This window comes from Electrophorus electricus, chromosome 5 (assembly GCF_013358815.1).
Source record: "Electrophorus electricus isolate fEleEle1 chromosome 5, fEleEle1.pri, whole genome shotgun sequence".
Taxonomy (NCBI): Eukaryota; Metazoa; Chordata; class Actinopteri; order Gymnotiformes; family Gymnotidae; genus Electrophorus; species Electrophorus electricus.
In genome coordinates this window covers 7,333,249-7,361,221 of record NC_049539.1, presented here as the reverse complement: position 1 = coordinate 7,361,221, position 27,973 = coordinate 7,333,249, and the positions used below count along the sequence as shown (strand labels likewise).

Below are 27,973 nucleotides of genomic sequence, written 5' to 3'. Positions count from 1 at the left end.
CGGAAGCACGGTGCATGATAAGGGGATTATTTTCCCTTCATTTACGCCACCTTTCCAGGTTAGGCCCTCTAACTACATGATCAGCACAAAGTTCGCCACCACATGGGGACTATGGACAAGCTTTGAATAAAATGTGTGAGCATACTGAATCTGTAAATGGGAAGGTTGACCGGGCAGAGCAGGGCAAAGCAGGAGGTTGGGAGAGGACAGTCCAGACCATGACTGAACTACCAACCTGGTGATTCCCAGTGGGGACTTTTACGTGGGGGTGTGGCCGTTAATGCGTTTGTATCAGGGATGAATCCAAATGTCTTTGGTGTGTGTGTTGTGGGCTGAGAGTTCTGTTTTCCTTTTCTAGAATGTGTAAAACATTTTATAATCGTAGTTGTATTCTTGGGGCAGGTTACAAGTGCAGAGGAAGAATGATATGACAGTAGCTTCACTTGCAAAATACAAACCTGTTCAAAGAGATACAAATTGGAAATTAGATCCGTCAGGACATTTAGCCATTGTTCACACCCTTTGGAAAACCTGGACTTGCTTTTGAGTTTTATAGAAAGGTTTAAAGAACAAATGGTGCCATAAAAACTTGTCAGTCACACGGTCAAAGTTGTCCCTCCTTTGGCATCGATGCTCCCACAGCAACACCTTTTCCATGTGTGCATTCTTTTAGTCCTTGTTCCACTTTGGTTTTGTTAATGTTCACCCCTTATTAGTGGCAGTTGTTTGTGGTCTCTGTTTTGGTCATTCCAGCCATGTCTTGTCTATCGGTTAATCCACTTGCGTATTAAGCCTCTTGTCTGTTCTGTCAGCTTTGTTGGCCATTGTTCTGAGGACAGTGGTGTTGAACGTTTGCCTGTTTAGCTGCTTCCCTGCATTTAGTCGGCACATTTCCACTTCCTAGTTTCATCATACATTCTTGTTTTGCTTCCATGTCGAACTATAAGGGCTTTTTGACCTTGGACCGTCCTCATGTTTACGATTCTGGATTCGCCCTCAGTAAACGTTGCTCATCTCAGCAATTGTATCCTATTGCGACTGCCTCCACATTACAGGTGTTTTAAGGTGGATCATCAAGTATGTGATGTTCTTAAAAAATCTAGAATGGTATAATAACTATGCCAAATGAATAAAGGACAGTTCCATTCCTAAATCTCTGAGAAGACTCTTGTTTCCCTCCTCCTCCTCTCCATCCCTCTCTCTCCCATTTTTTCCCCTTCTTTCACTCCTTCTTTCTCTTTGTAGGTCAGATCTGCAGGAGTGCTTTAATTCCATTTTTCCTTAAATTAAAAGCCATGTTTATACCACATGACTGTATGCTTTTTTTAAACACTCACATGCACAGTAAGCTTCCTAAGTGAAGAGCAATGTTTTGGCTCTTAGTTTTGAAAGTGTAAATTTTACGTTTAAAAACACGCACACACAAACAGAATTCTGCCATTTGGGGATTTTCTTGTTGTGCTTTTTGGCCAAATATCTCCTGAATTATCCACGATGAAAAGACAAGTACACACTACAGCCCCACCGCACAAGACATTTACTCTCAAGTTGTCCTTCTGCATCTAAAATCAACTCCAAAGTTAAAAAACTCCAAAACCACTATCTGCACATTATTGCTTTCTGGAATGTACTTCAAGGGGAAAAAAAAAAAAAACAAAAAAAAAAAACATATATATATATATATATATATACACACACCCAAACACACACACACACACACCCAAACACACACACACACACACCCAAACCACACAAGAAGAAAGCTTTCCATATTCCATAAATCAATCAAAGCGGTTTTACAAACTGCATTTTTGCAGTAATCATCATGCTAACATGACCTGCTCATCCATGTGGTTAAGTACAAGGATAGGTATGAAATAATCGGGTTTCATTTAGTGGTCATTCAACAAAAATAACAACTCTGACTAGTCAGAATAGAGTACTGAGCAGCGGCATGGATTTCTGATGCATGTTTATGGGTGTGTTGAGAGAGGTCCGTCAGATCAGAAAAGTTCAAGATAGCCCAGTCTGGTTCCAGTCCACAGTGCTTGGTCTGTTCCAGACATATAAATGGGTAATCAGGCACCTCTCTGTCTCTGTCTCTCACACACACACACACACACACACGATAATGTGTCACTCTACAATTACAGCATTTAGCAGACTCTTATCCAGAGCAACTAAAGTGCTTTGACATCTACTCATAGAATGCATCCTAGACAGTACCGTAGGTTAGAGTCCATGATATCATTGATCTGTTATGCACAGAGCAGCTATAACCTTACAACCACCTGCCTAATATCGTGTAAGTTCACCACATACTATCAAACCAGCTCTTCCCTGTTGAGGCATGAATTCCACAGACCACATCACCTTCTTTCAATGGTCCATGGTCCAGATCTGATACTCGCATGACTACTGTAGGAGCGTTCTCTAGTGGACAAGGGTCAGCATTGGCGTTCTGACCAGTCTGTGGCTATGCAACCCCCATATGTAGATGATTGTGAGCACTGTCTTCTGACACTTTTCTATCATAGTCAGGATTAATGTTTTCAGCAATTTGTGCTGTAGTAGCTGTTCTGTGGGATCAGACAGACTAGCCTTCACTCCCCACGTGCATTGATCAGCCATAACCCTGTTGTTGCCAGTTCACTGGTTTCCTTCTTTGGACCACTTTTGGTAGGTACCAACCACTGCATACTGGGAACTGCCCACAAGACCTGCTGCTCTGGAGATGCTCTGACCCATCACAATTTGTCAAAGGAAGATCTTTACACATGCCCATTTTCAAGAACCGACTGTTCTTCATTTGCTGCCTGATATATTCCATGCCTTGACAAGTGCCATTGTAACAAGATCAATGATATTCACGTCACCTTGTCAGTGGTTTTAATGTCGTGGCTGATCTGTGCATGTCCAGCTGTATATAAGAAAAGGAGAGCTTAACAATAAATGCCATGGTAACACAGATGTTCAGATGGAAACACTATCTGCAACTTCTGCTGTTTTAAAAGCTAGATGACATGTTAGCAATGGTAATGTATAGTAATAAGAAACAGTTCATACTGACCGAAGTGTGTGTGTGTGTCTATTTCCTGCCTTTGATAACATCTTTCCTCCAGAGAGTGCTATGACAATATCTTGGCCTTTGAGGTTAGACATTGAATTTTTTTTTAGCACTGAAATCAGGAACAGATACAAATCTGAGCTCAAAATAAAACCAGAGAGAAGATTTCAATTTCATTTTCGCTTCATATAACTCAGTACTGTATTAAAGTACATTCACATAAAATCTCTTTCTATATACCTCCCATGCATATAGTAAGATTCATCTACTTATGTTATCTAAATACTGCAACATAATCTAAAAAACCTTCTGACCTAGATGGAGCCATTTATTAGTCAGTGACAATTCTAACAAGAAAACAAATATCATCCCCCAAAGTGCTTTACTGGCGCCATCTTTCTGAAAAAATAACGAGGCCAAGTAAAGCTGCTTCTTACTGTCCACTAATCAAGCATGACGGGGGAGCAGTAGGCTAGCTGGGAGAGAGAGGGATAGAGAGAGGGAAGGAGAAGGGGAAAAAGACAGGAAGAAATCCAAGGATGTTGTGAAATGAAGGAGGGAGAAGCAGCAGGAGGAAAACTATGTGAGTGAGTGAGACAGAGAGTGCATCTAATGAGAATAGAGGGAGAGGGCTGGCATTTCATCAGTCAGACCAACACACATACTCTCAGACACACAAATATGTATCTATTATAAATTCAATTGTGTGGTCATATCTTCCTATTTTTGCCCACACAGTTCTACCAGAGACATAGGAGTGTTTGCGCGCATGTGTGTGCACTCTTCCGGAATGAGATCGATGTTGTTATTCCTGGGATCTGTAGAAGCTTAGGGGTCACAGCCCCAAGTTTCTCCATCACCACCACCCTTCCCTCCATTCTCTCCCTTTCTTCTTTCAGCCCTGGAATTTTTCAGCTTTTCCTATTACTTCCTATTGGGTGCAACTGCCACATCTATGCCCACTTCGGTTTTCTGCATCTTATCTACCATCACAATGTCTGTCTGGTTTTCCACTATTTGCTTATTAGCCTGGATCCAAAAAGGTCCCACAGGGTTGTACTATTTTGGATGTTTCATTTATGTCTGAAAGTTCTGGGTTATACAACTCTGGTAGTACAACTCCTCATATTCTAAGACCTGGAAAAAACATCCTTTACTCACAGCTATTAAGACTTGCATGCATTTGCAATGAGAATGAAAACATCCTCCAGAAAAATATGGAAATTTGTGAATGTTTTTCAGAAATGTGGTTTTCCTAAGGAAGATGATGTGGATGATTCCTTTGCTGGTGTTTTACCCGTTCAGAGAAGGGATGCACTGAACAATTCCTTCCGTGCTCTCTAATCATCCTACAAATAAAACAGTGGCTAACATTACACTGAAACATGAGGCTAAAAGTATCCCTTTTAAGGATCCTTCATTAATCTCCTATAGAGTAGACCAAAGAATCAAAAGACTTGCTCTTGGAGAGGAAGATAAATGACCAGTCAAATCACTGTGGTACTGTAGCCTACGAGCGCTCTAGATCAGCTACATGTGATTTTATAAACAGCCAAAATTCACTAGCACAAAATAAGCAATTGTTAACACCTATTGCTCCTCGTGCATTACTGCAGGAGTGCGCACACACACACACACGAATTTCACAAGAGGAATCGAATCATTAAATGACAAAAGCATCACCCCAAGAGCATATGCATGTTAATTCATGCTAGTTATTTCACCCTCATGAGTCTTCATTCATGCACTGCATTCGCAGTACTATTTTAGGGAACACTGTCAGAGGAATATCTGCCCCCTTCAGAACGACACACTGAGGGATGTGACGAGTCATACTGAGAGCAAGGGAGATGGAGAGAAGAGGGCAACTCCTTGCTGATGCCCAAGTGGGCTTGTTTGCAGGTGCACCATCACGCATGCTCCAAGCAGCGAGACGCAGCTAATCGAGATGGCTGGCATGTTTCACATCTAATAGGCCTATTTCAGGCCTAGACAGGATAGCAGTCACAGCCAACAGCAGGAGCTGCTCCTGAATATCAAAATAATGTACTGTGGTCACAACTGGGCAGGCCGGCAGATTTATGACAATCTGTAGAACAGCTAGGACTATTACAAATGGCTATCGTTTAAAAATGGGGCACAAGGCTGGGAAATAAGAGAGAAGAAATAATATAAGAAAATAAATGCATAATTAGGACATGTAAACAACATCCAAAACCAGTAACCTCTTAGCGTCTTTGCACAAGTCAACCAGGTAAAATGAGTGCAGAAAAGAAAATAGCCCCAGTACAAATATTTAAAACACCAAATGACAGGTGATGGTACTCCCAAGAGAGGCACAGTGCAAAAACAGTGCTGCGTTTTCATTAAATGACAACTCAAATTCTGGATGCCTCATTGTATTTATAGTTCTCTTGAAATAGAAGGACAAAAACATGGCAAGTATCAAAGGAAACGCGTGGTACAGAAAAATGATTGCCAAGACCCAGGACTAATTCTTCACCTTGGACAAGGAGCGCAAAAATCATCATTTACGGCATTTGGCCGACACTTATCCAAACGACTTACAATTATGACTGAACACGAGTTGAGCAATTGAGGGTCAAAGGCCTTGCTCAAGGGCCCAACAGTAGCAACTTGACAGTGGTGGGGCTTGAACTAGCAACCTTCTTATTACTAGTTTAACCACTGAGCTACCATTGCCCGTAGCTCAGCAGAGCAAGCACCTTTTAACCAAGTACACCCTCAGTGATGAACTAGATTTGTGTTTTACTCATAAGAGCAGGAATTATACAAATACATTTGTATGGCCACACACTATCTGTACACAGTAAAAAGGCTGGTGTTAAACACCTACGACATCCAGCTGGTGTTAATGTTTTATAACAGTTGGTATTCCCAAAGTGAATTAAAGTGTTTAATGAGACTTTAAAAAAGAGGCTGTTGCTGTGTGAAATAATAAGGTCAGACTGTATTAAAAAAACAATAACAAAAAAAAAACAGCCTTAGGATTTGTCTTTGTGTACTCCTTGTTCTTATGTAAACAGTGTGTGTGTGTGTGTGTGCGCGCGCACTACAAGTTGGCACTCTTTAGGAAAAACGCTGATAGGCTATATAATTCTGGTGTGTGTACGACCTAGCCAGGGTCAGATGACACGACCTGACTTCATCTAGTAATGTCATTCTCTCTCTGCCCCTCGGCTGGTTACCATTGGAGACGGCGGGCAGCAACAAGAGTGTATTGCCGAGGGCTCGAGGACGCAAGGAGGAGGAGAACGAGGGGGTGGGAGACAAGATACCGTGAGGATGAGTCATCACACCCATCAGTCCAAACTGCAAATCTTATGTAGTATTTAAGCCACTACAAGCCTCAAAGTGCAAGTCAATTATGACTCCACAGTCAGTCAGTCAGGCTGTGTGTGTGTGTGTGTGTGTGTGTGTATATGCACACAGTGTCAATCAGCCCTCCCTAGCAGCTCTGACAGCGAGGGACGAGGCGCCAGCTAAATCGTCTGGGCGAGAGGAAGCATGAATCCAAGGGGACCACAGGCACAGCTGATGAATGAAAGGGTGCAGGACAGCACGGCGGGAAAAGATGAAGACATACAGGACGAGGGCTGGCCAGCAGAGAGAGGACAGGGAGACGCGAGGCAGGACAGGGCCGAGCCAAGCGGGAGTGCAGTCGGGAGAGATTAGGTGGGGTGTTCCACAGTTGTGTCTTTATGAAGAACAGTTCCTCCATTCTACCATTAGCACAGGCACAGAACATGACATGACCCTGAGGTGCTGACATAACGATTCTGTGAATCTTTTTCATTACTTTTGCCACTCTCATTCCGATAGCCCACTAAGTGAAAGCTTAATTTAAATTTAAAAAATGTTTAATGTTCAGCAATGCTACATTATACTGGGAAAAAAAAAAAAAAAAAAAAAAAAAATAATTTCAATGCTCTCCATTCCTTTTATGGAGCTTAATGGTTCTCCAGCTCAAAGGTTTCTGTATAACAGAATGTCAGAGAAAATATTCAGTCAGTCCAGGTAAAAAGTTACATTTTCTCATCTGTCAGCGCACAGATAAGAGCCAACTTTCACTGCCAAAACTACAAAGTTGCTGGATACAGGTCATATGGAAACATGTCTATATAGAATACAATGTGTGTATATAGAAGAATACAATGTGTATACTGTGTATATAGAATATAATGTGTGTATTCCTCACAAAAAGAGGAATACTAGTACAAAAGGTAGTAGAGAGGGTAACCCCCTAACCCTCCCTCTCTCTGTCTCCCACACACACACCCCCCATTATTAAAAGGTAGTGAGGTAGTGGATGCGTGTGCATACATGTGTCACTTCTCTTAAAAGGGTCACAGATCCAACCATGCAAAACCATTAATCTTGAAAACATTTAGTTTAAAAAAAATGTAACCCACATTAAACCTTTAAAGGAAAACCTTTCAACAAGTGTCACACGTTCTAACACAGTAACAAAGTAGCAGGGTAGATTTTTAAAAACAGAATTAACCCTGTTGTTTCATCCAGTCACTTAAAAATATATTACCATCACACAAAACAAAGGGAGACATTTGTGAAGAGAACAAGGGAGAAAGGGAGAAGGTACAAGAGAAGAAGCAAATGAAAGATTTAAGTGTAACAAAAGTTTAAAAGACAGACAGTCTTACTTTCAATTACATTGAGTACAGTACAGTTAAATGTAAAAGTTTAATGTAGTTCCAGCTTTCTCTTTTTATGTGGATTAACACAGACTACTTAAGTGGTTGATGTTTTTATTGGGCTCAGCCAAATACCTCAGAGCTATAAAAGAGAGAACATAAAAAGGGCAAAGGCTTGCTTAGATCTCAGGCATTGGTCAAAATGCCTCTCTCATCCTCCATCACACACACACACACACCTCATAAAACCGTATTTTCACACGCAAATATCCGCATTCCCACAGCACATCCAGCGCAGTCTGCCAGTGGAGAGAAGGACCACCGTGACCAGTGTTTTGCCAACGCATGCTACCACGCCGGATAAGAAATTAAACAATGCCAGTGAGGTCAAAGGGCAGAATGAGGACTTTAATTCGTCAGCATTTACATCTGCTTGGGGTAAAATGGATAGCAAATATCACAGCCTTTTTCAAAACACGGTTTGGCCATCTCGAGGAGCCATAAGTAATTGGACAGTGAACTGCTGTGTCATTTCCTGTCCAGCTGTGTGTGTGTCCTCAATTCATGCATGAGGAAGAGAGACCAGCACTGGACCACTGAACACTTTCAATCGGGGGGGGGGGGGGTTAACTGATTAAGAATATAAGATATGAGCACAGTTGTGTAAAACACTTGCCCTCAGTTGGTTCACCACAGGATGTAGACTACGGGAAAGACCCCAGGAAAAGAAAAGACCAAACACTGATACATAGAGGAAAAATATCAACACCACTGCTGTAGTCATTTGTTAGGTACCTATCTGCAAAAATACAAATCAAATCAAAATTCTTAAACTGGACAGATTTCATAAAGACTTATCCAAACAGGATGAATGACAGTGGATTTAAATTATACCAAATTTTATATTATACATATATAAAAATAAAATTAATATACAATATAAAAAAAAAAAAACATATATAAAGACTTCATATGGACTGAAACTTCATTTAACACTGAAATTGAAATTCTTATCAGCTGTGCAAGCAAAGTGAAGCAGTCTGGAAACCTTGCACACTATACAACTGGAATCTCCACAATTTTGACTACTTCTGCAAGTGAGAGACCATCACGTGTGTTCTGGCTCTGGAAGACCTGGGTTTGAGATCAGCTGTGATGCCCTCAGCCTTCCACACACACACACACACACACACACACACACACACACACACACACAGGTATGCGCGTTTTGTCGGAGATGAAGAGCGCATCGAAAGTGCTCAGTTCCACAGTGGAGCCTGTCCCCGCATGTCCACTTTCCTGCCCTACTTTCCCTGCACAGTCCCAAGCATGACGTCGCTTGGAGCGTGCCATTTCAGCGAGCACCGCACACTGTGGGACACGAGCCTTTGCAGCAAACGAATGAATACCCCTAGGATGGCATTTTGTCTCATGAGCCAGCTTATATTCAGCCTGAATAACACTGCAGCTGTAAGGGAAGATGGAAGGCCTTGGGGGGAGGGGGGTCCATTCATGGAGATGTAAAGGGGGCTGTTGTGATAATGACGATGATGAAGATGCCCATTCACAACGACTGTGAAAGATACGGGCTGAGAAGTGAGACAGCATTTATATGGTCTCTGTATTCTCTCTGTCACACACACACATTCCCCATAATTCACAGCATACAAACAATATATTTTGACAGTGTGTTTCACATTAACACATTAAATTGGCTTGTCTCTATGTGCATGTATGAGACAGTGAAAAGGACATCAGAAACCACAAGAGAGGGGCTGCTCCAATAATCTGCACAACAGTGCACTCTACAGGCTGGCAACACAACGTGGCAACCCCAGCCAGTACTCCAAATATAATTTCACACTCGTGCCAAAACCACTCTCTCTCTCTCTCTCTCTCTCTCTCTCTCAACATGCAGTTAGAAAGTAAGGAGCAGGTAACCTGGCAACCTTACCCACAGCCGTGGTGCACGAGTCCTCTCATAAGTATGATTAATGAACAGATGTATATGAGCAGAAAAGAACAAGGCAAGCAATGTCTGAGTGCAGTGTACACAGGCAGAACCAGACTGGCTCATTTGCAGCCTCTGACTTTCTGTATGCTAAACACTACAATTCCCAGCCTGCTCCGACTGAGTCATTTTTGAAAATCCTTTAGTTGGCTGGAGATGTGTGTGCGCGCATCATGACCAGCACTAAAACAACCCTCACACACACAATAAGGATTAAGCCAAATCTTGTGCTAAATTGTAATGCCAGTGGTGAAAACCTCAGAAAATCCTTTTCGGTCTTGCATGGTTTAATCTGGGTCTGGAAATCAAGCCAACGTTAGCAGCCGGTTCTACACAGTGGATAAGACCTTGTTGTAAATCGAGGATATTAGGATCAGAAGAGTATATGCTGTATGCTGCGTCACATCAATATACATGACACAAATGCAGTGCTTAAGCATGCAGGCTAATGATGAGCGTAGTTTTACTCACACACATCAAATATTCACCAAAGGAACTTGGGGCCGTGCTCATCCGAATGACTCTGAAACCTGAAGGTCAAGACCGTGCTCAAACGCTGACTGAAGATGCTCTCTGTTGTACTCTCTCCTTTGCCCCTAGGAGCAAGATGTAAAAAGCTCTCTTACCCCCGCAAGCTGCTGCGCTCAGGGCAAGGGGCAGATGGGAAAGGGAGGGAGGGATTCCAGCCCCACAAACAGCTTTGAGCCCCAGACCTGCCCAGATGAACCCAGGCTGGAGGTGATGGAATTTGTATAATGGCCTTTTTAGCATTCTGCCTCCACCTGCCCACACTTGAACTCTAAAATGGTTTTGGTTCTCTCTCCACATGGGTACCCCATCTTCTGTCGCTCTGATTCGGTCTCCTCTCACTCTCTCCGTCTGTCTCCCAGGTCTTTGTCTTTTCCTCCTTCTCTCTCTTGTGCTGCCTTTTTGACATTCCAAGCATCACTTGTTTGGTCATTTGCAATGCTGAGGTTATGAATGCAGAATTACCTCCGTCTTGGGTATGAACACGAGAAGCAGAAAGCGAGAGAGAGAGAGAGAGAGAGAGAGAGAGAGAGAGAGAGAGAGAGAGAGAGAGAGGTGTGTAGCTGCGGGGACTCGCCAGCTATGAACATGGGGAAAATGGAAAAATCCTGCCGTTGTTTGGTTACTGGCAAAGCTCACACAATGAGAAGGGAACTATCCCGAAGGGCTGTCTTCAAAAGGACCAAGGTGCGACAAAAGAGCTGGGACAACAGAGCATCTGCGTGTGTGTGCACGTGCACGCAAAGTCTGTATGAACATCTTTGTACATGTGTGTGCACCCATCAACTTGTGTGGTTGCATCTCTGGGTGTGTGTGCGCGCATCGATTCTGTAGGACATCAAATTCCACCATTGGCTTTAGCTTGGCTACATGAGGTAGCTCTGCTGTAGGTGTCGCACTGAGACTTCAGCATTCCACATAAACCATAGCCCAGTTTCACAGAGGCAGGTGCAAAGTAACATCACAATTAATACACAAAGACCAAAAAGGCCTCACACCTTTCGACTGCACAGTGTTCTTTTGTAACACTCAATAGGCTACCTGCTATTACAGACATGTAATACTTTCAGTAGTCTGCAAAAGGCAGAAAGTGTGAAGTCCTAGACTAACTACGGCCTAAACCGAGTCCTATGAAGAAAAACGTAGTCAATTACCAGAGACCATATTTCGGTTAGTGTTGCACATACCCAACAGTCACACATTAGTACATTTGGGGCTGGATAGTGCATTAGCATCCAGCTTGCGTTTGTGATTGTGAAGAAGTCTGTAGAACCCCCCCCCCCCCCCTTCATTGGAGCACAGCTGTTGGCTGATGCATGCTGGGGTGCAGATGAGGGGCCAGGCTGGCTCTCCCAGAGCGCCTAGCTGCCTGCAACCCTTTCACTCAGAAGCACAGACGTACAGTGTGTTGATTCTCACTAATCACCTGCCAATCTTTCCTTCACAGCTCTCACCCATTCACACCGAAACGGTCTGAAACAAGCCTGTGCCACCCCCATCTGTCTAACTGTGTGAAAAGGGCGTTTCAGGGTAGCCTGGTGCGCTTGCATGCATGGTGCACACAGCCAAAACTTAGCACCGCCATCAGAGACACAGTTATTCTTCAGTTTCCAGTTTCTGCATGTAAAGGTTAATTGGTCACAATTCTAAGAATGAGTCATTTGGGAAGCTGCGCGCACAAACTGTTTATGGACTGCGGCTCCCTGCGTCCTGCTGGACAGGAAGTGCCAGGCTTGTATTAACGGGACAGGCTGAGTATGGAGAGGAGCAGAGGGGGAGGGACTGAGGCTGGAGGTCAGACTCGGGGGACACATGTTTCATTTCCAAGTGGTTTGCCACAGTCGCCACATTAAACCTGCCAGGGGGCTGAGATGATGCCCTCATAAATTAACCTTTAGTATATGCACTGCACACCTTTTTTTCTTCATTATATCCACTCATATGCACACACGAAACACCCCCCCACACACACACACCCCTATGTAAAATGATCTCAAAAAACACCCCGACTCAGAAGTAGTTCGCAGACTTCACAAAAAAAAAAAAAAAAAAAAAAAAAAAATCTACCTTAATTATCCCATTACCATTTTATAATTTTCTAATTTAAAACATACAAGTCCTTAAAATAAGCCTAAATAAACTAATCAGCAGTGGTTCAGTTGCTTGGTTCCTTTGTTTACGCCAAACAATCTAGGCCATTTAAATTTCCACAAAAAAGGATTATTTTAACAGTCTGTGAAAGGTAACAAAGACTAAGATAAGAAACAGTCCAACAAGGTGTGTAATCAGTCTCAGATGATCCTAGCTTGTTGATATGTCCCAATTTTTACAAAGTTGCTGGTTGTTGATATATATATGAGAAAGTTAGTTAGTAGAAAGTTCCTTCACTTTATGCCCCATGCCACTGCTCAGAGGGTCCCCATTCTCACCCCTCATTTTTGTGACAAGATGTCTTGCATAATAGGTTCACTGTTGCTGTTGGGGAGATAGACAGCATTTACAAACCAATGTGTCTTCGGTTCAAGATGTTAATCTGTCTAGTTCACGGTGGAGAGATACAAAGTGGTGAATGAGCAGAGCGGAGCAGGAGCAAGGGGAGGGGCCGTTACTAGCATTAGACTCCAACACCATGTCCACGTGTTTTCGCTCCTGTCCTTTTACGCAGCAAACTGACAGCTGTGTAAAAGGATGATGGAGGACATCGCTTTATTTTCCTGGGCTGGTCCAGGCAGGGGGTACTCGACAAGTTCCGCCCCTTTCACCTGCACTCCCAGCTAGGCCGAACGCCAACTCGATTTACATTACACCTAATAGCAGCTTCGAGTGAATTCGATTGAGTGAATAAGAGGTTTGTGTGTAATTGCCAAAACTTGCAATAATTCAACAGGGTTACTGGGATGTGTTAAGTGTTTACCTACAGTTAAGTTCAGTCAGAAGAGACGACATGCAGAGAGTTTCAGATCACAGGAGAATAATTCCACATGAACCACCACTGCCAGAGATTCGCTCCAATCGAATGCTTTCTACCAGTTCACAGGTGCACACAGACCCCTCTCAAAACTGCACTAATAAGGAGGAGCCTTGAATTTGGTTTGCTGCAACCCAGCAGAACAGATTAGGAAACCCTGCACTCCAGCAGAAGAGAACACATCGTCTTACTCTAAAGACGATAAGGTCACTCGGGATATCCTGTTTGGTTATGGTTAGAACAGCACCTTCGGTGTTACACCTGTAACAGATGACTGCTGCGCCAGTGTGAGATCACTCATTCGCACGCGCGCACACGGAACAGAAAGGAGAAACATGGGCAGAGCAAGAAGTGAAGCTTATACCGTGTAACCTCACACTCCTGAGATCCACAGAGAATATGCGAGAGAAAAGAGAAAGACAAAAATAGGGAGAGATAGAAGGAGGGGAGGAGGGAGAGCGCAACTGAGACTCTGAAAACATTCGCTTCTAAATCTGCTTCTTTGAGAATCTCAGAAGTGATAATGCAACTTGAACCTGTTTCATGAGAAAATTGTCCTATTCAAGGAAAAAAGACAAACAACCCCCTCCCAACACCCAGCCTGTTCATTTAAAACGCTAATCTTATAAGAAGCAAGCACACATACAATGAGAAATACATTACAGCAACACTAGGCACTAGACACTTAGTACATAACGAGGTTGATATCTCCGATTCAAATTAGGATTAAGCCTCGGAGGTGATCAAGTAGGGATTAAGTAACTAACAAAAAGGCTAAAGAGGGAAAACGTACTAGGGGCTAAAAATGTTATTTGCCTCTGAGCAAAAAATATCCATGTGATACTGCTTGGTCACCTCTGTACAGATGGACTATATGGAGGGCACTGTCAGTATAAGGTCACGAGGAGTAAGACTGTTGCTGCAGAATCCTGCCTCAGTGTCTCATTATGCGCCTGCATACAACGACGCTACAAAAAGCTACAAAGTGGCTAAATGTCTGTTCTCCATTTCCCCCTCAAATATTTTATTACAGTCCTTCTCCCAGGTGACAACCTACTATATGTGGAGAACTATATTGATATGATGAATGCCTTGTTAGGCACTGAAACAGATTACAACCCAGTGATGGCCCTTTATCATGGTAGCAAGACTCTGCTGGACATAGTTCTAAAGAGAAAGCAGGAACTATAGATTTACACCAAGCTCACCAATCTTCACTGTTATTGCATTTAGTTACTGGCCCCAAAACATCACTTTCATCCACTAGCTCAGTTTTAATAGCTCTGCCTGGCCTGTTCTATAAACCAATTCAAATCTGTATTAAAGCTTCACAGGCCACACCGCCCCACTCAAACTAACATTAACGACAAGAGCTATGGAAAACTGCCTGAGCAAGCACATGAAGAGAACGGCAGACTGGGACCAGGGGCACGATACTAAACTTTGTGGGCCCCTTTGTACCTTTTTTCCTTTTAAAAAAAAGGTAGCATCTCTTCCTGGGAGCCCCCCCCTCATCTTGAGGCCCCGCCTGCAGGGCGTGACCCATGTGCCCCTCCCTCAAGCCAGTGGCTGGAATGATGGAATGAATTAGCCCCATGACAACACTTGTTTTCCCCAACGCATGGCCAGCGTGCTATACAATACTACACACTCAGCACACGATTTCATTTCATTTCAAAGCACTGGTCAGGAACAGCTGGCACAGAGCCCTGGGAACCCAAGAATGGGACTGATTTCACAGCGCAGGGCTAATGTACATGTAGCAGGCTTTAACTGCAAAGGGGGCACAATTATTGGAAAGCCTTTCTTGCTTCTGTCTAGTATGAGCCTGGAAATAACTCCTTACAGGGGTGTTTGCTGCTCCCCCCGCAAGGCCTTCAAACAGCACCGTCAGCACTTCACCACTCAGGCTTCCTCACAGGAGCCATCAAAACCAAACCTGACGCCACTGCCAGTTCAGGCTTATTTACAGCTTCGGAAAGATCAGATGAATATTTATGGAACAGAAGGTAATATCAATTAGTCTTTTTCCTTAAAAAAAAAAAAAAAAAAAATATCCAGCTCCAGCTGTTCTGAGAGGGCTTTGGGAATCATAAATCTAAGACTCATAAATTAGGGTTTGGGGGATATGTTATTCCTCCACAGCATTTGCATATCGATTCTTTTTAAAAGAAACAAAAAATATTTTTTGGGTACTATGAAGAATCCCATTGGAGTCTCTCTCCATCTCTCTTGCTCACACACACACCCCATCTGTCCCTATTTACACAAGAGTCCTAAAGATGTGCTCTCTCTGCTCTCAGAATCCATCAGCTTTATGGCAGGCATCTGTGACTCCATGAAAAATGCATGCTATTTAGAATGCCACAAGCATGCACTGCATGTATCTGCACACGCAGTGGAGACATGAGGCTGAAGACAAGGCTGTTTGCCTTTGGACCGGGACCATGTTCCCCAGGCATTCCCAGGGGAGGGATTTCGCACTCTACCACAGACTCCACCCACACAGCAATGGAGAACAAGCAAATGAGCCACGAATCCACAAGGCAAGACAAACACGAGCAAATGAAGAGACAGTAAATGAAACTCCAATGTTAGAAGAAGAAGAAGAAGAAGAGGAATCACCTTCCCAACAGGTGTAGTACATTTAATCAATTCCACAGAAGCTGCCTTCAATTCAGAGGGTTTAGGAGGAAAACTCACTCATCTGTCAGGCCACAAAACCACAATCAGTTAAGCCCAAAGCACTCGGACCCATAATCGTCCAACAAATACCGACAAACTCAGGCGGTTAGTTGGTGAGCCACGCCTGTCGTGACCGTCTGTACAATGTTGGTGAGCCATGTCCTGCTCTAGAACTGAGGTCTACACATGATTAAAAACACCCTGCTCTCCTGGAGTTTATCACTATCTTATGTTACCCGTCCTGGCAACTGAAGGAATTGTCCGCCATAATAGCTACTGCAGTGTACCTTCTTCCATAAGCAGACCTGGTGTTACAGCACTTGCATGACACTGTTTGCAAACAGGAAACCAGGCATCCAGAGGCCACTGTGCATGGGAACTTTAAGCAAACTCGAAGACACAGCTGCCAGAGTACTTCTACCACAACATGTAGCATAAGGCAGAGACAAACATTACATCACTTCTGCTCTCCCTTCTGAGAAACCCACAAAGCCCTCCCCCACAACCTGTTGACAAATCAGATCACTGCTCCATTCTTCTCATTCCTGCCTATAGATTAAAGGTTAAAACAGAAAGCCCCGGTTCATAAATCAACTGCTGGTCGGGCAATCAGATGTTATGTTGCAGGAGTGTTTTGACCACGCGAACTGAAAATGTTCCACCATACCTCAAGGAGCGCACAGAAACAGTTTGCAAGTTTATGAGGAAGTACATAGAAGACACAGTTCCAGCCTAGATGAACAAAGAGTTTACTCATGTTCTTAAATGCAGGATCCACTGTGTTCCCTCTGGAGAACTATTAGGGCAGCCAAATGCAATTACAGGTATAAAGTTGAGCAGCAGTGTAAGAGCAACACTTGTGGCAGGTAGCAGGGAGCGGACATCGTAGCGGACTTTAAAAGGACTTTTAGCATGTCTCGCTGGCATCTGTGCTCATTTCGAGACCAACAATTTTCGCCACGAGACAACATGTGCAGAGCATGATGTCACCGCCATCTCTGGGTCCAAACAAGACACGCAAAAGAGTTTTAGGAAATTGACCATGTGCAAAGCTGCTGGCTATGATGGGATTTTGCGTTGCGTTTTAAAAGCACACACAGACCAGCTGACTGCAGCGGTCACCGACACCTTTAACCTGTCTCTCCTCCCATCTGTTGGCCCGGGCTGCTTCAAAAACCTCAAAGGTTGTTCCTGTGCCCAAGTCCTCCATGGTACCGCATCGTGGCACTGACACCCAGAGAGAACAACAGCTTCAAAAGGCTCCTGGTTTTCTCCAGGCTGCCCGACACCCTGGACCCCCTGCACCTGCCCTGTCAATAGGTCTACTGTTGACGCAGCAGCCTTCACACTCATGCGCCAGGATAAGATGGATGCATGTGAGAATGCTGTTTGTCGATTACCGCCCTGCCTTCAGCACTGCAATTCATTCCATGCTGGACAGGAAGCGATGCCAACTGGGTGTAAATCACTACATATGCCATTGGATCCTGAAATTCCTATCAGACTGGTGCCAGGTGGTCAGACTGTGGTTATATGGACAGTTACCTCCTCATCTCTCACCCTTAACACAGTTGCCCCTCAGGAAAGCATACAGAATCTTCTCCTGTACTCTCTTTACACACAGAACTGTGTAGCCAGTAGCACCTCTAACAGTGTTGTGAAATATGCTGACCACACAGCAGTGGTAGATCTCACGTCCAGTGGCGATGAGACAGCATATCGGGAAGAAGTCAATGCACGACACATTGGTGCCAGGAGAACTGAGTCTCCCTTAATGTGGCAAAGGCCAAAGAGCTGATAGTGGACAGTGCACCCATCGCCATCAATGGCAGACCTGTGGGAAGGGTCAGTTCCTGGCATACACATATCTCTGAGAACTTCACATGGACAGAGCCCTCAGAGAAGATGGAAGGAAAGCACAACGATTTTCACTTCCTCTGAAGGATTCGATTTGAGACGAGTTTAAATTCACTTATTTCAATTTCAGTTGAGCCAGTGCAATCACAAGGATCTTTCCGTCATGACAACAACAGCTGGAGACTGATCCATATCCAGACATACCGTCATCTGTCCTCAGGGTCAAGCTGACATACCTTCTGCTTTCTATATGTCTTACTGGGTCACTTCTGTCCTCTGCCTGAGGCATGTACCACATTACATGGTCCTGTGTTGTCGCGCAGCGTCATGAAGTGTTTTATTATACCGTACACTTGTATAAAAATATAATTCAACCACTACTTAAAACTAAGTAGTTTTAGTGATCTAAAACTGAATTCAGAGGCTCTTGAGGCTATAGTGTACACTATGTCGGTCCGTTGTGAAAAGCTTCACATGCAAGAAAAAAAACAACAAAAACAAACAGACAAAATTGAGCTGAACTGTAGTTCACGCAGTATAAAAAGGTCAGACACCCCTGGTCCTGGGTCAAAATGAACTACAGCGTGGCAGTGTACCATGCAGAAGTGGCGGGACTAAGCACTAGGCAGGACTTCCTGCAGGTCTGTGTGCGACCCCTCTGCTGGGCTGACCACCATGTGAACCAAATTCGACCACAGAAATCCAAGAGAGCACTAAGGCCACAGGACATCCTATTTATCCTGCCCACAGCACGAGCGCGATCAATTCCGCTGCAGTGGAGGACTGAGAGGGAGACGAAACAGAAGACCGTGCAGGGTGAGTGAGAGAGTAAGAGGGAAATGAAGACCGACTGTAAATGCTAGTAGCATGGGAATTAAAGGGAAAGAATATTCCTCTACGTTTCCCTGCAAACGTTCGGAGTGCGGTGAAGAAGCACCCTGTCAACTGTGAATGGATTGGCAGTGACAAACATTGAGTTCAGGTCAGCAATTGCACAAATTTAATTTCCTTTTGCCTTCTGGTTTTTTTAATCTTTAAAAAAGGCCCAGTGATTTCTTGAGTCTTGTAAAAGTGTGAAAGCAAAGTGCTGAAGTGTGGAAACAGTAGAACAGAAGCTTAAATTATACACTACGGTGAAATGCACTATATTACATACACATACAATTTCTCTCTTTTCAACGCATTGTGAAGAGCAATAAACTTATAATTTAGCAAATAAATATAGACTGCAGCCACTGGTCTCTTATATAAAACTATTTTCCATTCATTCTGATAATCCAGTTTTACATTCATGCTGCAAACCACACTGAACATGTAAAGGGTGGATTATTCCCTTCCACTCCAACTCTCCTGCTGAAAGCCAAGAGGCTGCTCGCAAAATCAATCAGGGCAGAGGCGGAGACGACAGAGGCTCTGACTCATCAGCCACAGAGCTGAGCCCCTCACCGGCAGGGCATGAGAGAGACAGGACTGGTGCCTCTCAATCCCAGCGCTGAGACCTTTCAACACCCAAGGCGAGAGAGAGAGAGAGAGAGAGAAAGCGCCAATAAGGCATTTTTAAGGCAACAGAGCATGGATGTGTCTGGATTCTCACTCTGAATCCAAGACAGATCTGCCAGATGACAACCGGAAGACCCTCAACCCCGTGTGCAGCAGGATGGGCACACAGCACTGATCCAAATCAAGCCCCTGCCAGACAGTTAGTATTTACCACAACCTGATTGGCGATTCCTACAGCACCAAACAGATGCTTTCTGAACAGCAGCAATGCACCAAACTGAATCACACAATACACACATCATCCTCACCAAGACAAGCAGCAACGTGTCCGGCGGGCCGATGCCCAATTCCTGACTAACATTACAGTACATTTAACACTTACAGCATTTGGCAGGCGCGCTTATCTAGAGTGACTTACATATTTATCCATATGGCACTGTGTGTACTCCTAGGGAATCAAACTCATGAAGCTGGGGTCGGTACCACCTCGCTCTACCTTTAACAGGTGAGCTACAAGAGACACCACGTGGCACCAAGCTGCAGAAAGGGCAGCACTTAACCATCGTCTAATAATCCAGTGGAAGTGGAAGCAACTCCGGAAGGCCCTGGTGTGCGCAGTGTCCCGCACGGCACGAACAACGCACATGGTGTGCCAACGCGGTAGAGACATGGGAGCTAGATGATAGCAGGAGAGCACGCTCGTACATCATGCTGACAGCTTTGTGAGTATTCAGTGCAGAGCAGACGTGGATGGTTACAAGTTACAAAAGCACAAAAAGAAATGGGACAGAGAGACTAACAGCTGAATAATAGAGATGGAATGTCAGAAGGAGCGCATGCAAGGTTTTCTTGTTTGCCTACAAGGGGAAGCTCCATCCGCACCTCATCAGGACAGATGCAGGGCTAATGGTCAGGAGAGGGAGAACAGAATATTCAGTTATGAGAAACTAGAGAAAGCTTGTCAGCTTGTCTTCTATTGGGTGAATGCCTGCACACATCCTCACTCATACACTGCACAGGCACACAAACAGTACACACTGCAAACAAAACAGTACACACAGCTAGCATGTGCAAACACAAACTCACTGCACACATGCACGCACACACTTACCTGAGGCGTTCTTCCTCTTTCTTGCGGAGTTTCATGTCTCGCTGTACCACTCTGAGCACATGCTCTGCCTCATCGTCTGTCAGTCCAGATAGGTCCAATTTTCGTCCCATGACTGCTGCTGCTGGCTCAATGATGGCAGTCAAAGGGGGACACCAAATGACAAGTGGGTTCAGTGGCCAGGTAGGGGAGCTCAGGACACAGATGCTGGAAAGGGGGGCCGTTCCTGGGGAAAACAGCACCAAACCTTTCAATATTTGCTTTGCATTTTTCAGCACCAATATTAGAGCTGGTGAAAAGCATTAAAAAAAAAAAATCCCTCAAATTCCAGACTGATTTTGTATAACACTGCATACATTTTAGTGACTCAGTAGCCCATGATGTGTGAATACAGAGATTTGGATGTGGACAAAATATCTTTGGCCCCCTCCTCCCCATGGACTGTCTGACAGTCATGCGGATCAGTCCAACATGCCACATGTCAAACTCCCCCGTACAACATGGCACTCTGGGGGAGAGGCTTTATGGACACAAACTGGTAAATGACAGGCACATAATGGAAGAGTCATCTAAACATACGTCAAGCGTTCAGTAGGAAACAGGGCACCATTTGCCTACAGAACACCGAGTTCTTTGAGGAACGGTATTAGAAAGGCTCCGACCAGTGCAGTGGGATATTGGGTCATTCTTCTATAAGAAAAGCCTCCATTTCCTGGAGGGATGAAATGGGTAAAAATCCACTTGGCACTCTACACTTTGAATTTTGAACTTCCCATAATGCTTCCCTCAAGAGCCCGTGGTGCTTCCACCTGACTGGGCAGGCATGGAAGGCACTGACTTCCTTTCACAGTGTGCATGGAGCATGTATTGGAATATGAGAAACATGATGAGTGAACAGTGTTCACACTTAGAACTGCACCTAAGAATCTACCTGTTCCTTGCCCATTGGACAACACTGCAGAGCAATCTAATCTATCAACTCACATGACATGGATGACATTAACATTATGGATCCAACACCATATTTAGTCAGAAACATGCACTGTGGGTTGAAGTCATCCTGTGGCTTTCTGTGGACATGAAGCAAACAGGTTTTGTAAGCTCTGTCTGTTGCCCCATGTTTCGCCAAAAAACCACCAATCAATGTGCTTACTGGCAGACCTCTTTTACACCTGACAAGCACTGCTAACAGCTATTCAACCTAATAATGCTCACCTGTGTAGCTGACTTTGGAACTCCGATTCAATCACTTCGGTATCAAGGCCACTTCTCACTTTATGTTACTCCTCCACAGAAAAAGCCGCAGAAAATTTCAGACCCTTAACGAGAACACCTGTTACTGCTATTGCCTCTGATTGGTCAGCTAACGTGGCGGAGCGCCCTCGGGAGGGGGTTCCTGTAGGACTCTGGAGCACTCTCAGGCTTAGCAGTGCTGTTTCTGATAGCAACCCTTTATTCTGAGGCAACGGGTGTGGTGCTGCATGGAATGAACTTGTTTCACGAGTAGCTGATTGCAGAACACTAAACTATGATGCCTCTCTGCACCTCCATCTCTGTAATGGCATGGTGCATTGCTCTCTCTCTCTCTCTCTCAATGTAAAGAGCTGCGAGATTGTCAAGTCCATCAATGCACATACAAGGATGTTTATTGGATCATTTTGTAAGGCTTTAATAAGCTATAGTTCCTTCACATGACTGCGCACAGACACAGAGAAACAGACTTGTCATTAAACAGCAATCAAATGCTTTGGACTTCAATTTATTTTTTCATTTTATGAGGATCAGATGAGAACCTGGAGATCTACATCTGTACATCACAAAAGGTAAAGCCAGAAGCAGAAAGGAGCTGATATTACCCATACCCCACCGTGCTCCACCTTGATCCTGTTCTTCAGCACAGTTCATATCCTGCTCCAACGCACCCGTTTCTAACACTTGGATGTTCTTAAGTACATTCACTCTTAAGTAGATGAAATAAACTGCCAATGATTCTGCTTCTCTGTCCCTCTCTTTATAGAGGTGACTGAAGGAGCAGACTCACAGAGTCTAATATATGAGGCAAATATGCACCATTATATGGAAGCTGCCAGAGGCAGCCTATTAGTCAGCCTGGCTTTTTATAGGAAGCTGAAGTACAGCAGGGTAGGGGGGCATTTCATTCAGCTTACAGAACACAGACTCAATGTGTGGGTGGGGCAGGGGAGGGCTGATGGGCTCTAGGTGTGTGTGTGTGTGTGTGTGTGTGTGAGAGAGAGAGGCAAGGCTGCTCAACAGAAATAAAAAAGATGACTGAATGTGGAGAGAAGGGGCAGGGGATGATGCTTTGGGGGATGACTCAGTCAGCTGTGCTCTGTATCTCCACCAATCACATTACTCTCCCTCTGTTTACAACTATTCTGCCCTTGACTGACGGATACTTACACACACACACGGGTTATATCTCAGACATTTAGGTTTCCACCAAAACCACATAGACATTTGAATACACTTCTCCATCATTAACCTCCATGTAAAATTGTCATTTAAATTCCCACACAAACTCGCCTAATGTTAGCATTCCGACAGTTTCATGCAAGTACCCCCTCTCCCTCCATCCACCAAGTCTTCGTGAGGGTTTATAAAATAAAATAAAAAACACCTAAGCCTACCTCAGTCAGTGAGCCAGAGAAAAAGCTCAGAAAACAAAGGGCCTCCTGCATTTTCGATGCTGAGGCATTCGCGGAGAGCGCGCCTCTTTATAAAAGCCCTGCTTTTTCCTGACCAGTCTGCAGCGATTTTCTCTGCAGCTTAGGAGATAATCAACCACTTCAAACAGTGAAGAAAAGGGCAGCCAGCCAGCCTCTCACCCTCAGGCTAAACCTCGCTATGCAGCAGAGCAGAGAAGAAGTAAAGAGTGACTTGCTTCTGAAAGTTCACTGATCCCTTATTACGTCTTACCCTTTCAGAAGCAAATGTGCATGCGATTCTAAAACTCCCAGTCAGCATCTGCTATTGTTCCACTATTGAGGGAGCTCTCACTTCTGTGTCTTGCCAAAATATGCACGTGTCAAGCAGTTAATGCACTGCAGGGATCTTTTGGATGTCACATTCATAATGCACCCATACACTGCCATACACGGTTGGCTACATTTTAGGGTTGAGTTCTGAGGGAGGAAACATATTTTGAACACACATATAGTGTAACATTCTGTCTTCCAAGAAGCACGCGCGCGCACACACACACACACACACACACACACACCCTCTGAGAGGTACAATTTTTAGCAATCTTCTCAAATTTCAGAAATTTGACGTATTGAAGAGGTTTAGTACCCTTTTTTTTCTAGCAATCATTAAGCAGGTTTATAGGGCAATCTGAACCATGCACAAAATGGAGTGATTGTTTTGACTCCTGAAAGGCATGGTGTGCGCCTTTTGGTCAGTGGAGCCCAAATTTCAAGGTCTCCCAAAGTATGAAGAAAATAAGGTAAAATATTTTTAAAACAAATGGTATGTTCAGCATATATGCATGCCACCACAGCAATCCACACTATGGATTTATATACCTTAAACCTATATAATTTAAATGTATTAAGTCAATTAGCAAATATTTTTGCCTAAAAACATTGTAAGATGGATTTATGTCCACCCAGAGCAACTTATCCTTGGTATCTTTGTTATTTAACCTTGCACAAGAAAGCTAGCCATGAGTAGCCTGTCCAGAGTAAAGTTATTTATGAACTCATCTACCAAACCACATAGTGCCCGGAACACGTTGTTATATGAGAAATAGGTGTGTGGTACCAAGACAGCACACCTTATGCACAGACATATACTGCAGTGTATACATTTAGACTGAGGGAATGGTGATAGCATACACGCAAAAGGCCTCTCTATACAGAAGCCCAAATATTGGCTGCTTCCAGTAGAACTGTCGTTGGTCATGTGACTTATAGGGATGTTTTCAGCAGTGGCCAAAATGACACTGTCTGAGGCAGGTGACGTGTGTGCATGCTTTGGAACCCTCATGACCCGGATCCCTGATCTAAAGATGATGCGAAAACCATCACGGTGGATCTAGAAACTGCAATTAGAAACTCTAAAGTACAAGCACAGCAACAAAACAGTCCCCACCAGCAGGGCTATTATTTAAGGACAGGTTGAATGTAGTTTTTATCTCATCTATTTTATTGTTTACTGTTGACTGATCATTGTTATTAGGACTTTTTATTGCTATCGTTTTATTATACATAGTGATGCATTACTTATTTTCAAGTAATTATTTCCTGCACATGTAATATATCTATCACCTTTGTCCTAAGGTGATTTTGGCCAGTGAGCTTTCAAGCCATATTTTCATGAATGAACAGGGGTTTTATGCTTGCCCACGACCCAAAACATTGTTAATCCGAACTTGCATGCAGACCAGATGTGGCCACCCAGATCTGACGTCAACGCTAACTGCTCATACAAAATGAACACATGAGATTTTGGCTCAGCTGCTCAAATAAGATCAACAGGTTTATTTAATGATTTGAATACAACATTTAAAGATCCTGAAGGAAAGTTACATAATCTTTAAAGCATAATCTGACTCAGAAGACTTGAGCCAAAGGCACTGCTGGGAAGATGTTACGGGAATACAACATTTAAAGATCCTTAAATTACATAATCTTTAAAGCATAATCTGACTCAGAAGACTTGAGCCAAAGGCACTGCTGGGAAGATGTTACGGGAATACAACATTTAAAGATCCTGAAGTTACATAATCTTTAAAGCATAATCTGACTCAGAAGACTTGAGCCAAAGGCACTGCTGGGAAGATGTTACGGGAATACAACATTTAAAGATCCTTAAATTACATAATCTTTAAAGCATAATCTGACTCAGAAGACTTGAGCCAAAGGCACTGCTGGGAAGATGTTACGGGAATACAACATTTAAAGATCCTTAAATTACATAATCTTTAAAGCATAATCTGACTCAGAAGACTTGAGCCAAAGGCACTGCTGGGAAGATGTTACGGGAATACAACATTTAAAGATCCTTAAGTTACATAATCTTTAAAGCATAATCTGACTCAGAAGACTTGAGCCAAAGGCACTGCTGGGAAGATGTTACGGGAATACAAAATTTAAAGATCCTTAAGTTACATAATCTTTAAAGCATAATCTGACTCAGAAGACTTGAGCCAAAGGCACTGCTGGGAAGATGTTACGGGAATACAACATTTAAAGATCCTTAAATTACATAATCTTTAAAGCATAATCTGACTCAGAAGATTTGAGCCAAAGGCACTGCTGGGAAGATGTTACGGGAATTGTGGTGGCCGCCTTCATTTTGTCTGTATGCAAATAATAGGTTTGTGGGCTTGGCTAAAAGATCAGGCACACACTAATGTAGGGCTGCGTCCCATTATGCAGTGATGAAGTGAGACTACTCCTCTTTAGTACAGTCATATACTGGCATAATGATGTACTGACTTCCCTGAGCAGTTGGACACCCATATGGTACATTTGGGGTGTAGCGAGTAGAGCAGTCAAACCTCACTTTTCAGAGGAAAGCTGTGGAGCTCTCACCTCTTCAGTCTGGCAGTTTGGACGAATATGGCAAGTACAAAAATAATAGGGACCTGGAGGCAGCTCAATTGGGTGAACAGCTGTGACGATCAGTTCGATCAGACTTAATCAGAAGAAAACCGAACAGCCAGGTACAGCTGGAATGTGGGTTTAACATGTGAGGTTCTTGTCTGATCACACTGGGATGCAACCTCTGCAGATAGATGAGATAAGGAGCCCAGCTCTCTGTATTCACATTCTGTCATTTGTCTTCCTTGAACAGTGCAAATAGAGAAGCAATAAAGGATTACCATCATCTGCTGGATCCTAAAAAGCACCTAGTGCAGGCTGCCCTCCATCCTGGATCTCCACTCTACAGTTTCAGCATTGTGACTTTTTTCTATGCCTAGCACAAGATTCGACAAGCACTGCCATATGAGGCAAATTCACAGAACAGTAATATAAAATCCTAGACCTGGGCAAGAGCATTAAAAATAAACCAAGTCTGGATAAAACTTTATGTATTTATTTTTTCCTTCTTCCACCATATCTAGAAGGTGTAATCAGTCTTCCTGATTGACACGAGCTTCAGAAAAACCGCAGTTCAGTTTTGTTGAACTTTGTTAGGCCTATACTATCATATGACATGTTTTTGCACATCATAAAGTGTCTAACACTAACACAGCCAATGCTGCTTTAAAAGCATTCTACCATGGAGGTCACGAGCATGTAAACCGTGCCTGCGCGTTCTCCCGTACTCAGGATGACCCCGTTAAATCTTTACCCTAACCCTGCCCCTCACCAAATGGTAATCTTTGGCACTGACAATATGAACAGCTCCTAGGACACACTTAATGGCACGTGAGTGGCACGTTTGAACAGAGGCAAGAGACTGTGGGCTAAATTGTACCTGACATCCGGATAAAGTGGCCATTAAAAACATAACTATCCGTATAAAGATTAATGTTTACTCTTCCAGCACACTGATATATACTGCGCCAGGGTGCCTTTTTTCATCCCAGCCGTTAACACATGCTTCACATCTTGACAACACCGCAAATCTCTTCTAACATCCGGAAAAAAAAACAAAAAAACGGCCCCGCATGGTAAACTACGGGACTGGTTCAAATGCCAGTTATAAATGCAATGTCCTCCCGACGGAATCAAAACATATTTTATCAATGCCGATTCCGCGTTTATGGATGCATGCAGAGTTCGCCCTAGCGCCACGTCCTATTATTCTGTCTAACCTAGACCGGTCTCCAGCATTAGATCACATGAAAGCAACTGCTTCTAATCATTTGATTATTGCTCTCCTCCGCCAAGTGTTCAGGCACAAAGTTTTGTGTCTTTATACATAAATGTAATCACTTAGCCATTCGGTACCCGTTTCCCGAATTCACGAAAATATCCTACACTAAATAACTTACGCAAAACCACGAGCGCTGGATGCACTGGATGTCCACAGATACCCTTTACCGGACACGGCAGCCGGAGGACACGAATTTGGCTCGGTAAACTTCCGCCGAATCTCTCTCCCGGTCAGTCTCGCAGTGGTGTCGGTCTGTTTGTTTGTTTTTTGTTGTTGTTGTTGTTTTTCCCACGCCGCCACAGTCAGCGTCGGAGTCACAGTCACGCGCTTTGACTCACGGGGCGCCGACTGGAGCAAGCCGATTTGCAGGCTTTGCGTGCGTGTGCGCGCTGCGCTTTTAGATACAGACTCAAACGCTTCCGTGCCCGAATGTCGAGCGCGCAGGTGAAGTCTGATAAGTGACCGCTTCTCCCTTTTGGGTGCGCCAGTTTCACGCGTTGACGTCCAACGGCTGACTCCATCCTCTTCTACCACCCGATCGTACCGCCGAACGGCCAATCAGAGAACTGCGCTACCGCAGAATTAACTCGCGCATCACGGCGCCGCGCCACGCGTCCATTCGAACCTGATTCATGCACAGGCGGATACGGTGGGCTAAACCCATTATAATCTGAAACCAAGAAACCGGCACTAAGCAGCGCTTCAAAGACGTCATTAAAATAAATAA

The 27,973-nt window shown here is 44.0% G+C and overlaps 1 protein-coding gene across 3 annotated transcripts in view; it reads right to left on the bottom strand.

Moving 5' to 3' along the window:
* The window catches only part of myrip (myosin VIIA and Rab interacting protein), an 81,367-nt gene extending 53,754 nt beyond the window's left edge, over nucleotides 1–27,613 (bottom strand). For all 3 annotated transcript variants that reach the window (XM_035525915.1, XM_035525912.1, XM_035525913.1), the window contains exons 1-2: nucleotides 27,365–27,613; nucleotides 20,401–20,623 (exon numbers count right to left, since the gene is read on the bottom strand). In XM_035525915.1, the coding sequence (XP_035381808.1) occupies nucleotides 20,401–20,510 (110 nt within the window). In that variant the 5' untranslated portion in view covers nucleotides 20,511–20,623; nucleotides 27,365–27,613. The remainder of the gene's footprint in view (nucleotides 1–20,400; nucleotides 20,624–27,364) is intronic.
* Between the last annotated feature and the right edge of the window lie 360 nt (nucleotides 27,614–27,973).